At 39.3% G+C, this 18211-nt stretch overlaps 1 protein-coding gene and 1 non-coding gene across 3 annotated transcripts; one reads left to right on the top strand and one right to left on the bottom strand.

The window, feature by feature from the left end:
• The first annotated feature begins 3901 nt into the window (after positions 1-3901).
• LOC111461962 (exonuclease DPD1, chloroplastic/mitochondrial) lies at positions 3902-6130 on the top strand. 2 transcript variants are annotated; one of them, XM_023105605.1, is made up of 4 exons: positions 3902-4046; positions 4606-5261; positions 5368-5573; positions 5661-6130. In XM_023105605.1, the coding sequence occupies exons 2-4, from the start codon at positions 4675-4677 to the stop codon at positions 5864-5866; spliced, it is 999 nt and encodes a 332-aa protein (XP_022961373.1). In that variant the 5' UTR covers positions 3902-4046; positions 4606-4674; the 3' UTR covers positions 5867-6130. The 2 variants fall into 2 exon arrangements, with proteins under 2 accessions (XP_022961373.1, XP_022961374.1); XM_023105606.1 differs by lacking the exon at positions 3902-4046 and adding an exon at positions 4368-4499.
• Positions 6131-7494: 1364 nt separating this feature from the next.
• Positions 7495-7568, bottom strand: TRNAT-AGU. Its single transcript has one exon. It is a non-coding gene; the product is annotated as a tRNA-Thr (tRNA).
• Between the last annotated feature and the right edge of the window lie 10643 nt (positions 7569-18211).

Raw genomic sequence — 18211 nt, forward strand, 5'->3', positions numbered from 1 at the left:
TGTTGACTTCTGGCAATTGGGAGGAAAACGTCGATGGAAAAAAAAACCGACCGAAGGAAAATTTCTTTTAAGAAAAAATAACGGAAAGTAAAAGGAGGGAGAGAAAGATTTGCTGAAGACTCGATGATGTCATTTGTCATTCAATTGGGATATTTAAATAACAAATATAATCCTAAAAATGGAAAGTAGTGGGCAAAAACTTGCGCCTAAAGTTGGCCAAAATGACCCGCAAAAATTACGCTCTTCCATTGAACGGGGAGCGTTAATTCAAATTTTTCAAAAGTAAAAAACAATTAACGATATCTAAGGAAACCATAGCTTTTATTTAACATACACTGACCTCAGATGGTTAAAACAACGGCGGAAACAGCTCTAGAAGGGTCGAAAACATAGGAATCGGTATATTATTTGTATACCGAGCCGCTAAGCCGAGCCGTGAGATACAACGAAGCCGAAGTACTGAGCTGGCAAGTCAAGAGGGTCACTGGCGGCGCACAACTTCTGAACGCGGGCTGGTGTCGTTGGTCTTGGGCCGAAATGGGTACGCGGCCCAGAGTCGGTGTCCGAACGCAGACTACAAGGCACAGGCTGTACGTTGGCTGAAGCGAGCTCGCGTGATACCCGAAGAACCTAACCCGCGATCTGCTGCCCTATCTTCCTCACCTGAGAGTCCCGACGAACCCTAATTGCAAAACCCGACTACTATTGCTGATGAGACCACCGTCGTCCGTTCGTCCTTGACGGTGCATCTGTCCCTCTTGTTACGAAGTACCCCGGCATTGGTTCGCTCCTACCTGAGAACTCACAAAGGTCCGAAGCCTCGCGGCGTTATCGATTCCTCACCTCAATCTTTCTGCTCCTCTCTCACGGGTACAACAACTACTCAAATGGAGGATGGCTACTTAGATGCCTTAGGGTTTAATGTGGGGAGTCAAGAAAATAATACGTCCTATTAGCAACCTCGCCGAAAATTGTGAGATTTCACGCGTTTTTTTTTTTTTTTTTTTTTGGAACTCGTATCAATACAACCCATTTCTGGAGTCGCGAGTCTACTGGGCAACGAATCTTATCTTTAGGGTGAACTACTTTTTTATTTTTAGACTTAGGTAACTAGTTTTGCTTACGCAATGGTAAATTGGTGTTAAGGCACTATCTCATAAAACTTTTTCTCTGATGGAGACAATATGGTTTGTGCTAGCCTACTCGTCATTCATTGGAGGTTAGCTAGTGAACCCTTCCAGAGGACCATATAGTCACCTAAGCCTGGGGAGTGACGTCGTATACTTACCAGCTACTAAGACTACCCATGTGATTTCATGCTGCCTCTGTCAGAATTGATCTTTTATGTAGGGTAATATATTAAACTATCTGGTCAAACAATACTAACCAGTCTATGCCTGGCTTGATAGTACGACATTGGGGCGAGATCTCGACGGTATGAGTATCGAAGTGAAAAGGGTAGTGGAGGCTCTATTGACACTGGATTCTTAAAGCATTTAGGATGTTTAAGTCTCATCTCTCGTTTCTTAAAGCATTTAGGCGGTTTAAGTCTCATCTCTCGTTTCTAGGATGTCTAAGACTAATTCCTAAAGTTAATCCATTCTTGGATGCACACGGGTTTAAACCATTGATAGCCCCTCACAATCCTAGGGTGCTCGGTCTACTAAAAACATATTGATCTAGGTTAATTCGAGACTTCTCTAGCTCCCTAGTTTTAACTTGGTTCTCTAGTATGTTTTGCTAGGGAGATAAATCTATCGATCACCTGGAGCATGATGTACATAAACGAAATACTCATGCAAGTTTATTAAGGAAATATCATTCACCTAAATCACTAAAAATATAAACTAAAACATTCATTTAGTGTTCTTGACTTGAGATATTCAATCAACATGACTAATTTAATGATATACCAAAAGTACAAAAAAATTATTATGCGTATTCATATGACTCGATTACTTGACCAACATAACCCAAACCTAAAAGTTGGATTGGGTTGACAAAAAATTCGGGTAGATTCACGGGTTGACATTTTTTTAGTCAAATCAACTCGACCAACCCGAAAATAACGTTACAATCCAACTCAACCCTACCATACTTTTAAGATTATTATGAACATTAAGAATACCTGACGTTTTTTTTTATCGATATTAGTGATATGTCATGATTTATAAATGTTTGATATTTGAGGTTTATGACATTTTTATTTATTAACGTAACATATACTGTGAATAAGTATGATTCTATAAAAAACTAATTAAAAAAAAACCCGACAACTCAACCGAAGAAATAAACCAACTCTATTCCGCTAATTTAAGCAATTTTTTATTATTATTATTATTATTTTTTTTTTTTTTGGGAGGAATAATGTCTCCCATCTTTTCAAGCAAGGCATATTTAGAGAGCATATACCTTCTCCCTCTCTCAAGCAAAATATCTCTTTTTAATATATTTCAACTACTAAATAATTTTATTTTTGATAAAAAAAATATTTTAGCCCTTCGAGATTTTTTTAGGGTTGAATTGATGACGTTTTTTTTCGTCGAGACAACCCAACCAACTCGAAACCGATCCAATCCAACTTAACTCAACTCTTCCCTACTTTTAAGACGATTACGAGATTAAGAATATTTAACATTTATAATCAATGTTAGTGATATGTTGTGACTCGTAATGATATTGTCCAGTTTGCTTAGAATTTTACTTTTGATTTCCGTAAAAGACAGTAGATAGTATCTCTTATTTATATGTTCATGAACTGCCTCTTCATTAGCCAATTTGGAGCTCCAACCATCCTCGACAAAAATTAGGTTAAATTATACAAGATACTGATGAATTTTGTGATGAGTTTTAATTATGCTCTTATACTTAATTATTGTTTATACAGATGAGGGTGTTCGTGAGGTGCATGACACTATGGTATTCCGTTGACCTTAGGGCGATGCTACAGATTAGCTTGACCAGAGGGTCCAGGAAGTGTGCGAGTACCCTGGGATTCACACTCACACGTGTGAGTCGTGTGTAGGGAAGTACTACACATCCAATTTGTCTGAGACTGGAGATCATCCTTATGATGTTTAGAGATAGGTCCCTAATTCATGATTGCATGTGTTTGCATTAGTATGACCCCTACAGTGGAGTCACTTACTGAATATTTCTTCAAAATACTCAGGCTCACCCTTATGATGTTTAGAGCTAGGTCCCTAATTCATGATTACATGTGTTTGCATTAGCATGACTCCTATAGTGGGGTCACTTACTGAGTATTTCTTCAAAATACTCAGGTCGTGTGTCATATTGTTGTTTAGGCAAAGGTAAGGCGTCCATATACGGTTGACAACAACATCGTAATTAGAGACTGGCACGTGTATAAGATAGTTTCATATTTAAAATTTCAATTCATGATTACATGTGTTTGCATTAGCACGACCCCTATAGTGGGGTTACTTACCGAGTATTTCTTCAAAATACTCAAGCCGTGTGCCATATTGTTTTTCAGATAAAGGCAAGACGCCCATGTACGGTTGACAATAGCATCGTAATCAGAGACTGTAGCCTGTGCGTAGGATAATTTCATATTTAAAATTCCTAGTCTTGGGTTAGAACACGATGTTTGCATTTCATTTATTTAAATTATTTAATTTGTAATCGTTTTTATCTTATTTTGAACTCCAGCATGATGTTTTGAAACACGTAAGTCCCTCATTGTTTTCTAGTGGTTTAATTATTGTGAAGTTTGAACACGATCTATTTTTTTTTTAAAGATATTTTTATTAATTTAAGATCAAAATTATTACCAATTTTAAAATTAGAAAAAAAAAATTATACGATCCGTAATTTTAGCTGCGTCGTATTTTTTTAATTTAAAAAAAATTAAAAAAGAAAATTCAAGATGCAGTCTCTTCGGGCCTCCGTGTCTCCGAAAAACACTTCTCCGTCTTCTTCCCCGCGATTTACAGCCTCTCTTTCTCTGTGTATTTTTAACTCAGCTTCTTCTGTTGGGCTCTCAAATGTGCAGATTAATTCTCCTTTAGGTCTTCTTTCAGGCAAGTTTCTCTCTCTCTCTCTCTCTCTCTCTCGCTCGCTCTGTAAGTTCCCTGTTTCTGCATTGAAAAAATGGTTCAAAATGCGGAAAAGGGTGGAGGATGCTGTGATTCTTTTGAAATCCGAATGTAAATAGGTTGAAGTTGCTAGAGAATTTAATGGGTCGATTGCGGTTTCTTTCCACTGTAATCCCTTTTTTCAATCTGATGCAGCTGTGCTTAATTTGGAAAATTTTGAGTATGAGCGATTAAGTGGTTTCCGTTGTTTGATTTTGTGTTTTCTTGATTTTTTTTGTGATGAAGGATTGGGTTTCTCTATTTGGAGATTTGGGGAGGGATTGGACATGGCGGGGGTTGGGAGTGTTCTTGGCCAAATGGATTTGCTTACAAGGTGTTTGTGAAAATGCCTGAATGAGTTCATGAAAGAATTTCTAATTTCTTTGTCTTCACGTAATTGTATTTGTTCTTCTAAGATCATTTGGGGCTTTGAACTCTGTTATTTCGTTCCTTATTTGATAATCAATCCGGTCTTTTACCTTCTTTGTTACCCGATTATCTACAGGTTGAAGACAACTGCTTCCAATGCTGGGGTTTTCTGTGTAGTTTTCCTCTTGTTGTGTTGTGATTTCAAATGATAACAGCTCCGATGTGCTTCTCAATCTTGCGAGTTCCCAAATTTGGAGTCCCCACTTTAGCTAATTTATGGAGGGAAAACTTCCATCCCTTGAACAGGAATTATGGTCATAGTTCTTGGTATGATCAGCTTGGTTTTAGGACCTATAACCTTGAAGGAGGGCAGGACAAGAGATGGACCAGAAAATCTATGTCCACAAAAGCAGGGAGGAAAGCAAAAACCGACCCGAGCAGTAAACCGAGCAATATCAGGAATGAAATCTTAGAGGAATCGGTTTCAACAAGCTGTACAGTTAGCATCAATAAGTCTGAGAAAAATGGAACTCAGAAGCTTCAATGTTGTAATATTCAAGAAACGATTGTTAAGGACAAGGAATTGGCTCGCCCGGTGACGGTTATAACCTTCGACATCGAAACAACAGGTTTTAGTCGAGAGCTCGACAGAATAGTGGAAATTGCACTTCAAGATCTCTCAGGAGGAGAAAATAGCACCTTCCAAACATTAATAAACCCAGAATGCTATATTCCAAATGCAGTTGTACATGGCATTACAAGCCGTATGGTCAGTCGACCCGACGTTCCAAGGTATCGACACGTTTGTTGTAATCTCATTTCTCAAACATTACCATTCAGCTCAGTGCTAGTTAAATATATAGACATATCTAAACATTTCTTGTTTATGTTCATATAGGATGAAGGAACTTATTCCAATCTTATTACAGTTTATCAAAAGCCGTCAGAAACCTGATGGATATGTATTATTGGTAGCTCATAATGCTCGTACATTCGACGTGCCCTTTTTACTCAAGGAGTTCAGCCGTTGCTCGGTCGACATTCCTCTAAATTGGCTATTTTTCGATAACATTCTTTTAGCCCGTCAGTTGATGAAATCCACAGGTTAGTTTTCGCTTTGCACATGTTATCTTGCTTTAGTTTCTCTATGGATAAAACGAACAATGTGACGTAATGTAATATCGTGATCAGATTCGAAGATTACGAAAATTTCGTTGCAAGCTCTTCGTGAGTATTACAATATTCCATTGGTGGGTTCAGCTCACCGTGCAATGTCGGACGTGAGGACATTGTCGCTGATTCTTCAGCGGCTTACTTTCGACCTCAAGCTAGGTATTCCTGATCTCATTGAAAGATCTTTCACTACTTCTGATCTGATTAATAAGAAGAAGAACTAGTGGGTTAAGTTATATGCAGAAATGAATCATAAGTTAGTGATGAAGCTGTGCTTTTGTTGTAATGTTATTTACTAATTGTAACTTCAGTTCATTCTTATTACCAAAATGTTGGGCCATTTTTATTTATGGTCAACAGATTTGTCTTGATCTCCATGTTCTTCAAGAACTAATGCCTGAATTGGATTATCATGACAAATAAAATCTAGTTTTGTTTTAGGAGTTGTCTATGATGAACAGATGAAAAGAGGATCCTTGTTTTGTCTTGATGTTGTTGGGAATGGCTGAATTGAACTACTTTTTAAGGTTGTTGTGTCCCGGAATTATCTTAGGCCGTGTTTTTTTATAACGACCCAGATCCACCGCTAGTAGATATTGTTCTCTTTGGGCTTTTCCTTTTGGGCTTCCCCTCAAGGCTTTAAAACGAGTCACCTTTAGAAAGGGTGTTTTATTCTCCTCTCCAACCAACGTGGGACCCCCCTTCAGGGCCCACCGCTAGCAGATATTGTTCTCTTTGGGCTTTTCCTTTCGAGCTTCCTCTAAAGGCTTTAAAACGTGTCACCCTTATAAAGGATATTTTGTTCTCCTCTCCAACCAATATGGGACCCCCCTTCAGGGCCCAGCGTCCTTGCTGGCACTCTTTCCTTCCTTCAATCGATGTGGAACTCCCGCCAAATCCACCATCTTTCGGGCCCAGCGTCCTCACTGGCATATTGCCTCGTGTCTACCCCTTTCGGGGATAGCCTCTTCGCTAGCACATGGTCCGGTGTCTAGCTCTGATATCATTAGTAATGACCCAGATCCACCGCTAGCAGATATTGTCCTCTTTGAGGTTTCCCTTTCGGGCTTCCCCTTAAGGCTAATGATCAATTTAATTACTTCTTCATGTGGTTGTTGAATCAATAAAGCTTATAAATTGTACAATGACAAAGTGCGTAGATGATGGAAAAATCTTTTGAACCACGTGACTCGAGCAATTTGGATAGAATTTCTATAAATTGGTATAAATTGGGTTAATGTCAAACATTCACAAGTTACCATGTATCCTCCACATTGATTATAAACGTTAAATATTCTTAATTTTTATAATAATATTAAAAGTATGATATAGTTGAGTTAGGTTGTAATCCTATTTTCGAGTTAGTTGGCTTGACTCAGTCTTAAAAATGTCAACTTACGAACTGACCCAAATTTTTCAACTAATTTTCAAGTCATATAAACGCCCCTGATAATGATTTTAATTGGTTAGAGTTGGGCATTTGAAGCTCTGAGTTGTTCAAATCATTTATTCAAATCTTTATTGTTCGTTTATTTATTTTCAAATATTGAATTAAAATTTACAACTTAATTTTAATAAATATTGGAAAAAAAATCGTCTTTATTAAAAATTATTTTTAAAAATGGTCGGAAATTAATATAATTATAAAATAAATAAATAAATAAATAAATAAATAAATATATATATATATATATATATATATATATATATATATATATATAATTGTATAAGAAGAAAAATGTATTATCTTTTAATAGTTTTATGCTTGAAAATGAAAAAATTGATTTATTTTCCAAAAAAAAAAAGGACAGTTGAAATTAGGAGAAAAATCAATTTAAAACCAATAAAAAAATGCTTTCATTGAGAGTCGAACTCAAGACCTCCCGCTTACTAAACGGGTGCTCTAACCAACTGAGCTACGAAAGCTTCCATGAGATTTTTATTATTTATTTTAAATTATTATATTGATGTGTACAAATATGTCCTTCATTATTTAATATATATATCTATTTGAATTTTAATAATTTTATTTTTATTTAAATTATAATAAAATTAGTTTTTATCTTATAATTAATGAATTGAAATTTTTCCAACAATTTAGAAGAGGGTAAAAGATTTTTAAAAGGTCACAAAAAAATAATTACAAAAATAAATAGTTATTAATAGTTTATTTTAAATTATTGTCAAAGTAAAAATCACTTTATAATTAATAAATTACAAATTTTAAACTATGTTAGATAGATTTTAGAAAAGTCACAAAATTTTAATTATTTAAAATAAAATAAAAATTGAAAATATAATTATAAATAACTAATTACCCTTTTAAATAAAAATTTAGGATTAAAATACATTTTCAATACAATTTAAAATCAAGAATTGAGACATTTAAGAGTCAAATTTAGTTTGCTACAATAATTTGTGCCCAATGTTTTGTCTATGTCATGTCCCACATTGGGTTGGGAGGAGAATAAAACGGGGGCGGAAACCTTTCCCTAGTAGACACGTTTTAAAGCTTTAAGGGGAAGCTCGAAAGGGAAAGTTCAAAGAAGACAATATCTGCTAGCAGTGGGCTTGGGCCGTTACAAATGGTGTCAGAGCTAGACATCGGACAATGTGTCAGCCTTCTCGCTGTTTCCCAAAGGGAGTTGACACGAGGTGGTTTGCCAATAAGGACATTGCTTGGACCATTACAAAATGGTATCATGAGCTAGACACCGGATGATGTGTCAGCCTTCTTGCTGTTTCCCGAAGGGGATAGACACGAGACGGTGTGCCAGTAAAGATGCTGCTTGGGTCGTTACAAAATGGTATCAGAGCTAGAAACCAGACGATGTGTATATCAGCCTTATTGCTGTTCCCCAAAGGGGGTTGACACAAGGCGGTGCGCCAGTAAGAGCGCTGTTTGGGCCGTTACAAAATGGTATCAAAGCTAAACACTAGACGATGTGTCAACTTTCTCGCTGTTCCCTAAAGGGGGTAGACATGAGGCGGTGTGCCAGTAAAGATGCTATTTGGGCCATTACAAAATGGTATCAGAGCTAGACACTGGACGATGTGTTAGCCTTCTCGTTGTTCCCCGAAGGGGGTAGACACAAGGCGGTGTGCCAGTAAGGACGCTACTTGGGCCGTTAGAGAGCTAGAAATCGGACGATGTGTCAGCCTTCTTGTTGTTCCCCGAAGGGGGTTGACACAAGGTGGTGTGCCAGTAAAAGCGCTGTTTGGACCGTTACAAAATGGTATCAAAGCTAAACACTAGACGATGTGTCAACTTTCTCGCTGTTCCCTAAAGGGGGTAGACATGAGGCGGTGTGCCAGTAAAGATGCTATTTGGGCCATTACAAAATGGTATCAGAGCTAGACACTGGACGATGTGTTAGCCTTCTCGTTGTTCCCCGAAGGGGGTAGACACAAGGCGGTGTGCCAGTAAGGACGCTACTTGGGCCGTTAGAGAGCTAGAAATCGGACGATGTGTCAGCCTTCTTGTTGTTCCCCGAAGGGGGTTGACACAAGGTGGTGTGCCAGTAAAAGCGCTGTTTGGGCCGTTACAAAATGGTATCAAAGCTAAACACTAGACGATGTGTCAACTTTCTCGCTGTTCCCTAAAGGGGGTAGACATGAGGCGGTGTGCCAGTAAAGATGCTATTTGGGCCATTACAAAATGGTATCAGAGCTAGACACTGGACGATGTGTTAGCCTTCTCGTTGTTCCCCGAAGGGGGTAGACACAAGGCGGTGTGCCAGTAAGGACGCTACTTGGGCCGTTAGAGAGCTAGAAATCGGACGATGTGTCAGCCTTCTTGTTGTTCCCCGAAGGGGGTTGACACAAGGTGGTGTGCCAGTAAAAGCGCTGTTTGGGCCGTTACAAAATGGTATCAAAGCTAAACACTAGACGATGTGTCAACTTTCTCGCTGTTCCCTAAAGGGGGTAGACATGAGGCGGTGTGCCAGTAAAGATGCTATTTGGGCCATTACAAAATGGTATCAGAGCTAGACACTGGACGATGTGTTAGCCTTCTCGTTGTTCCCCGAAGGGGGTAGACACAAGGCGGTGTGCCAGTAAGGACGCTACTTGGGCCGTTAGAGAGCTAGAAATCGGACGATGTGTCAGCCTTCTTGTTGTTCCCCGAAGGGGGTTGACACAAGGTGGTGTGCCAGTAAAAGCGCTGTTTGGACCGTTACAAAATGGTATCAAAGCTAAACACTAGACGATGTGTCAACTTTCTCGCTGTTCCCTAAAGGGGGTAGACATGAGGCGGTGTGCCAGTAAAGATGCTATTTGGGCCGTTACAAAATGGTATCAAAGCTAAACACTAGACGATGTGTCAACTTTCTCGCTGTTCCCTAAAGGGGGTAGACATGAGGCGGTGTGCCAGTAAAGATGCTATTTGGGCCGTTACAAAATGGTATCAAAGCTAAACACTAGACGATGTGTCAACTTTCTCGCTGTTCCCTAAAGGGGGTAGACATGAGGCGGTGTGCCAGTAAAGATGCTATTTGGGCCGTTACAAAATGGTATCAAAGCTAAACACTAGACGATGTGTCAACTTTCTCGCTGTTCCCTAAAGGGGGTAGACATGAGGCGGTGTGCCAGTAAAGATGCTATTTGGGCCGTTACAAAATGGTATCAAAGCTAAACACTAGACGATGTGTCAACTTTCTCGCTGTTCCCTAAAGGGGGTAGACATGAGGCGGTGTGCCAGTAAAGATGCTATTTGGGCCGTTACAAAATGGTATCAAAGCTAAACACTAGACGATGTGTCAACTTTCTCGCTGTTCCCTAAAGGGGGTAGACATGAGGCGGTGTGCCAGTAAAGATGCTATTTGGGCCGTTACAAAATGGTATCAAAGCTAAACACTAGACGATGTGTCAACTTTCTCGCTGTTCCCTAAAGGGGGTAGACATGAGGCGGTGTGCCAGTAAAGATGCTATTTGGGCCGTTACAAAATGGTATCAAAGCTAAACACTAGACGATGTGTCAACTTTCTCGCTGTTCCCTAAAGGGGGTAGACATGAGGCGGTGTGCCAGTAAAGATGCTATTTGGGCCGTTACAAAATGGTATCAAAGCTAAACACTAGACGATGTGTCAACTTTCTCGCTGTTCCCTAAAGGGGGTAGACATGAGGCGGTGTGCCAGTAAAGATGCTATTTGGGCCGTTACAAAATGGTATCAAAGCTAAACACTAGACGATGTGTCAACTTTCTCGCTGTTCCCTAAAGGGGGTAGACATGAGGCGGTGTGCCAGTAAAGATGCTATTTGGGCCGTTACAAAATGGTATCAAAGCTAAACACTAGACGATGTGTCAACTTTCTCGCTGTTCCCTAAAGGGGGTAGACATGAGGCGGTGTGCCAGTAAAGATGCTATTTGGGCCGTTACAAAATGGTATCAAAGCTAAACACTAGACGATGTGTCAACTTTCTCGCTGTTCCCTAAAGGGGGTAGACATGAGGCGGTGTGCCAGTAAAGATGCTATTTGGGCCGTTACAAAATGGTATCAAAGCTAAACACTAGACGATGTGTCAACTTTCTCGCTGTTCCCTAAAGGGGGTAGACATGAGGCGGTGTGCCAGTAAAGATGCTATTTGGGCCGTTACAAAATGGTATCAAAGCTAAACACTAGACGATGTGTCAACTTTCTCGCTGTTCCCTAAAGGGGGTAGACATGAGGCGGTGTGCCAGTAAAGATGCTATTTGGGCCGTTACAAAATGGTATCAAAGCTAAACACTAGACGATGTGTCAACTTTCTCGCTGTTCCCTAAAGGGGGTAGACATGAGGCGGTGTGCCAGTAAAGATGCTATTTGGGCCGTTACAAAATGGTATCAAAGCTAAACACTAGACGATGTGTCAACTTTCTCGCTGTTCCCTAAAGGGGGTAGACATGAGGCGGTGTGCCAGTAAAGATGCTATTTGGGCCGTTACAAAATGGTATCAAAGCTAAACACTAGACGATGTGTCAACTTTCTCGCTGTTCCCTAAAGGGGGTAGACATGAGGCGGTGTGCCAGTAAAGATGCTATTTGGGCCGTTACAAAATGGTATCAAAGCTAAACACTAGACGATGTGTCAACTTTCTCGCTGTTCCCTAAAGGGGGTAGACATGAGGCGGTGTGCCAGTAAAGATGCTATTTGGGCCGTTACAAAATGGTATCAAAGCTAAACACTAGACGATGTGTCAACTTTCTCGCTGTTCCCTAAAGGGGGTAGACATGAGGCGGTGTGCCAGTAAAGATGCTATTTGGGCCGTTACAAAATGGTATCAAAGCTAAACACTAGACGATGTGTCAACTTTCTCGCTGTTCCCTAAAGGGGGTAGACATGAGGCGGTGTGCCAGTAAAGATGCTATTTGGGCCGTTACAAAATGGTATCAAAGCTAAACACTAGACGATGTGTCAACTTTCTCGCTGTTCCCTAAAGGGGGTAGACATGAGGCGGTGTGCCAGTAAAGATGCTATTTGGGCCGTTACAAAATGGTATCAAAGCTAAACACTAGACGATGTGTCAACTTTCTCGCTGTTCCCTAAAGGGGGTAGACATGAGGCGGTGTGCCAGTAAAGATGCTATTTGGGCCGTTACAAAATGGTATCAAAGCTAAACACTAGACGATGTGTCAACTTTCTCGCTGTTCCCTAAAGGGGGTAGACATGAGGCGGTGTGCCAGTAAAGATGCTATTTGGGCCGTTACAAAATGGTATCAAAGCTAAACACTAGACGATGTGTCAACTTTCTCGCTGTTCCCTAAAGGGGGTAGACATGAGGCGGTGTGCCAGTAAAGATGCTATTTGGGCCGTTACAAAATGGTATCAAAGCTAAACACTAGACGATGTGTCAACTTTCTCGCTGTTCCCTAAAGGGGGTAGACATGAGGCGGTGTGCCAGTAAAGATGCTATTTGGGCCGTTACAAAATGGTATCAAAGCTAAACACTAGACGATGTGTCAACTTTCTCGCTGTTCCCTAAAGGGGGTAGACATGAGGCGGTGTGCCAGTAAAGATGCTATTTGGGCCGTTACAAAATGGTATCAAAGCTAAACACTAGACGATGTGTCAACTTTCTCGCTGTTCCCTAAAGGGGGTAGACATGAGGCGGTGTGCCAGTAAAGATGCTATTTGGGCCGTTACAAAATGGTATCAAAGCTAAACACTAGACGATGTGTCAACTTTCTCGCTGTTCCCTAAAGGGGGTAGACATGAGGCGGTGTGCCAGTAAAGATGCTATTTGGGCCGTTACAAAATGGTATCAAAGCTAAACACTAGACGATGTGTCAACTTTCTCGCTGTTCCCTAAAGGGGGTAGACATGAGGCGGTGTGCCAGTAAAGATGCTATTTGGGCCGTTACAAAATGGTATCAAAGCTAAACACTAGACGATGTGTCAACTTTCTCGCTGTTCCCTAAAGGGGGTAGACATGAGGCGGTGTGCCAGTAAAGATGCTATTTGGGCCGTTACAAAATGGTATCAAAGCTAAACACTAGACGATGTGTCAACTTTCTCGCTGTTCCCTAAAGGGGGTAGACATGAGGCGGTGTGCCAGTAAAGATGCTATTTGGGCCGTTACAAAATGGTATCAAAGCTAAACACTAGACGATGTGTCAACTTTCTCGCTGTTCCCTAAAGGGGGTAGACATGAGGCGGTGTGCCAGTAAAGATGCTATTTGGGCCGTTACAAAATGGTATCAAAGCTAAACACTAGACGATGTGTCAACTTTCTCGCTGTTCCCTAAAGGGGGTAGACATGAGGCGGTGTGCCAGTAAAGATGCTATTTGGGCCGTTACAAAATGGTATCAAAGCTAAACACTAGACGATGTGTCAACTTTCTCGCTGTTCCCTAAAGGGGGTAGACATGAGGCGGTGTGCCAGTAAAGATGCTATTTGGGCCGTTACAAAATGGTATCAAAGCTAGACACTGGACGATGTGTTAGCCTTCTCGTTGTTCCCCGAAGGGGGTAGACACAAGGCGGTGTGCCAGTAAGGACGCTACTTGGGCCGTTAGAGAGCTAGAAATCGGACGATGTGTCAGCCTTCTTGTTGTTCCCCGAAGGGGGTTGACACAAGGTGGTGTGCCAGTAAAAGCGCTGTTTGGACCGTTACAAAATGGTATCAAAGCTAAACACTAGACGATGTGTCAACTTTCTCGCTGTTCCCTAAAGGGGGTAGACATGAGGCGGTGTGCCAGTAAAGATGCTATTTGGGCCATTACAAAATGGTATCCTAAAGGGGGTAGACATGAGGCGGTGTGCCAGTAAAGATGCTATTTGGGCCATTACAAAATGGTATCAGAGCTAGACACTGGACGATGTGTTAGCCTTCTCGTTGTTCCCCGAAGGGGGTAGACACAAGGCGGTGTGCCAGTAAGGACGCTACTTGGGCCGTTAGAGAGCTAGAAATCGGACGATGTGTCAGCCTTCTTGTTGTTCCCCGAAGGGGGTTGACACAAGGTGGTGTGCCAGTAAAAGCGCTGTTTGGTCAGCCTTCTTGTTGTTCCCCGAAGGGGGTTGACACAAGGTGGTGTGCCAGTAAAAGCGCTGTTTGGGCCGTTACAAAATGGTATCAAAGCTAAACACTAGACGATGTGTCAACTTTCTCGAAGCGCTGTTTGGGCCGTTACAAAATGGTATCAAAGCTAAACACTAGACGATGTGTCAACTTTCTCGTTGTTCCCTAAAGGGGGTAGACATGAGGCGGTGTGCCAGTAAAGATGCTATTTGGGCCGTTACAAAATGGTATCAGAGCTAGACACTGGACGATGTGTTAGCCTTCTCGTTGTTCCCCGAAGGGGGTAGACACAAGGCGGTGTGCCAGTAAGGACGCTACTTGGGCCGTTACAAAATGGTATCAGAGCTAGAAACCGGACGATGTGTCAGCCTTCTTGCTGTTCCCCGAAGGGGGTTGACACAAGGTGGTGTGCCAGTAAGAGCGCTGTTTGGGCCGTTACAAAATGGTATCAGAGCTAGACACTTGATGGTGTGTCAGCCTTCTTGCTATTCCCCGAAGGGGGTACACACAAGACAGTGTGCCAGTAAAAACGTTGCTTGGGCCATTACAAAATGGTATCAGAGCTAGACACCAGAAGATGTGTCAGCCTTCTTGCTGTTCCCGGAAGGGGATAGACACGAGGCGGTGTGCCAGTAAAGACGCTGCTTGAGCTGTTACAAAATGGTATCAAAGCTAGACACTGGACGATGTGTCAACCTTCTCGCTGTTCTCCGAAGGGGGTAGACACGAGGCGGTGTGCCAATAAGGACGTTGCTTGGGCCGTTACAAAATGGTATCAGAGCTAGACACTAGACGATGTGTCAACCTTCTCGTTGTTCCCCGAAGGGGGGGGGGGAGGTTAGACACGAGGCGGTGTGCTAGTAACGACGCTGCTTGGACCGTTACAAAATGGTATTAGAGCTAGACATCGAACGATGTGTCAGCTTTCTCGCTGTTCCCCGAAGGGGGGTAGACACGAGGTAATGTGCCAATAACGACGCTATACTCAAAAGGGGGTGGATTTGGAGGGGGTCCCACATCGATTAAAGGAAGGAACGAGTGTCGGCAAGGACCTTCTCACTCTTCCCCGAAAGGGTAGACACAAGGCGGTGTGTCAACAAAGGACGCTGACAATTAATTCTTTTATTCTAAAAATTAAAATTATTTTTTATTTTATTTTTTGTGTTTGAAATATTAAGCATTAAAATAATGAATTTTAGTAATTAAGAATAATGTTGAGAAAAAGTGTAGGGAGAATAAATTCAAAGATTGTTTCAAAGATTTTTCAATCATAAAATTAAAATTTTGGTACGTGAGATTTTATTCTTATAATTCTCATTTATTCGTTATTACTCTTCAAAAATATATTTTTTTCTTTTTTCTTTTTTTTTTTAATCGAAAAATACTTTGAAATAGCCGATCTCGAAAGTATTTTTCCTTTAAATTATGCAGATATAATTTCACTGAAAAGAAAGGTCGTCACCTTAAAGTCGTCATTGTAAGTCTTCTCACTAGTGATCTGCAGCCTCACCTGCATGTCTTCGAACCAGTTCTCGTAGCCCGTCTCTGTTTCTGTCAGCTAGCCTACTAGACGTCTCAGCCCAGCTTGTCTTTGTTTGGTTGGATGAATCGTATGAAGTTTGAATGATACGTGCTCTAAAGCCTCTCCACATACCATACTTTGTTATACCATGAGACGTTTATGTTATGTTTGTATATTTTTTTGTGACTTCAATGATGTATGATGCACATGACATGGGCATGGGATAGTCAATGTCTCGATAAAACCTAAATTGAGAGATGTTTGGGATGTTCTTATGTTATAAATGACACGAGCCTGTTCTCAATGACATGATCAGTTAGAGCTGTGATGGTCGATGACACCCCATGACTTGGGATGATGTCAAGATATAAGAGGCATGTTAATTGGGAACCGAGATGATGTTGGATGTCATGTTGCATGCTAGAGACCTTGGTCTTGAGTAAAGATAATGTCAAGTCGGTTGTGTCGTAGAGGATTAAACATGTACTATAGGCTGCGTACGTGGTCGAACAATCTTGGAGTTCGCACAAGTGATGTTTGATTGGCAAAAACAGGTCTCGCCTATGATAAGGCAACTCTAATCCTCAGTCCAACGATTCAACATTTTGTTGAAGCAAGAACCCTTGAATCAAAGAAATTAAATCTTCTTATACAAAATTCGGATCAACCGAGAGATAAAACAAATTGAGTTACTCTACCATTAAACTTGATCAAGGTTTGATTGAATGACTCACATGCAATCTACCACGAGAATGACATGAAACTTAGAATTGACAAAAATGATGCTCGAATTTCTAAGTCAAAATCTGACTTTTACCTATTATTTTACCCTAATGAAGTTACTGGTCACGCCGTCTTTAAATCTAGATGGTAATAAATTCTCACCATTTTTCCACTCTAAGAAATTACCGGATTAAAATAATAAATAAAATTTTCTAACAAATTATCCATTAAGGGCTAGTTATAGCACCATCATATACTACTTCAACCGTGCACATATTCACTTACGAAGCTCCAAATAGTCATTTCTCAATCGAATCAGCTTGTAACACATGAAATAATGATTGAACCAAGTCTATCCAACTTTGTAGACGAAGAATGAATGCTTATTGAATCTTTTTAGCCTTTGATCGTGTAACAGGTCCAGTTGAAACATTTGAAACGTCGTGATCCTTATCAACCTAAGTTTCATCGAAGCCATAAAATTGGGACGTTTGAGTTCCAATATTTTTCTTGAATATTGTATTAATTAATTCTTGTACTTAAAAATGTTACAATAGTTGTAATTGAAACAATAGTTAGTTTCGAATGTTAATGGTTATTTAAAAAAAAAAAAAAAAAAAAAACCCGAAAAAAGCATAATAAAGATATTCTAAATGAACAAATTCCTTTACTATATAAGGACGACACGTCGTTATCTCTCACAATATCGACAAAAAATGAGAGATTTTCCGGAATATTTTCCAACTCATGTCGTTCGTTTCGAGCTCTCTCTCTCTATATATTTTTAATTTATTTTTTAATTTATTTTTAATGATCAGAGGTGTACATGGTTTGGGTTGAGTGAGGTTGAAAGATTTTTTTTGACCCAATGTAAAAGTTCGGGTTGATTGGATAGGTAACCCAACTCAACCCGAAACTTTTCACAACCCAACCCAACCCAACCTTCGTTCGGTCTGAATTGGGTTATCAATTTTGTAGTTTTATTTATCTACCATTTATAATGATTCGAATATAATTTTAGATAAAATATATTAAAAGTTCACAGACAAATACAAATCAATCTATAAAGCAAATTAAAAAAATTAGAAACAAACATTAAAACTTTACGAATTAAAAAAAAAAATTGAGAAAAAATTAACATTGGGAAACAAAATTAAAAAAATAAAAAAAATACAAAATTTCAACAATAATATATATATATATATTTAATTAATTAATTGATTAATTTTTTAAGATGATTTATTCTTCACCAACTCATTGAAATAATTTTTAATTATTTGTTACGTAATTTTTTAGAATATATATTTAAATTAAAAATTTTACTTAAATATTTAAAAAATAAATAAATAGATATTTTATTAAATAACATTTTCCATTTATTAAAAATAAAATTTTAAATACAAATTTTCAACGATAAATTATATAATTAATTAACTAATTAATTAATGGATTGATTTTTTAAGATTATTTATTGTTCACCAACTCATTAAAATAATTTCTAATTATTTGTTACGTAATTTTTAAAAATATATATTTAAATTAAAAAATTTACTTAAATATTTAATAAATAAATATTTTATTAAATAACATTTTCCATTTATTAAAAATAAAATTTTAAATAAGTTCAATTCTTAATTCTAAACAATAAAAAAATATATATCGAATGTTAGAAGGATGAAAGTCCCACATCGATTAATTTAAAGAATGATCATGAATTTATAATCAATGAATACTCTCTTCATTGATATGTGTTCTCTTAGAGAAATCAAAGCAAAATCATCAATAATATCATGTAATTGTGATGTGGAGGGTCGTGTTCATCTAATAT

The sequence above is a fragment of the Cucurbita moschata genome, unplaced genomic scaffold (genome assembly GCF_002738365.1).
Source record: "Cucurbita moschata cultivar Rifu unplaced genomic scaffold, Cmos_1.0 Cmo_Scf00026, whole genome shotgun sequence".
Classification (NCBI taxonomy): domain Eukaryota; kingdom Viridiplantae; phylum Streptophyta; class Magnoliopsida; order Cucurbitales; family Cucurbitaceae; genus Cucurbita; species Cucurbita moschata.

Coding starts and splice junctions, on each gene's coding strand:
- LOC111461962 (XM_023105605.1), top strand. CDS start 4,675: ATGATAACAGCTCCGATGTGCTTCTCAATCTTGCGAGTTCCCAAATTT. Junction 5,262..5,367: donor AGTCGACCCGACGTTCCAAG/GTATCGACACGT, acceptor ATGTTCATATAG/GATGAAGGAACTTATTCCAA. Junction 5,574..5,660: donor TCAGTTGATGAAATCCACAG/GTTAGTTTTCGC, acceptor TATCGTGATCAG/ATTCGAAGATTACGAAAATT.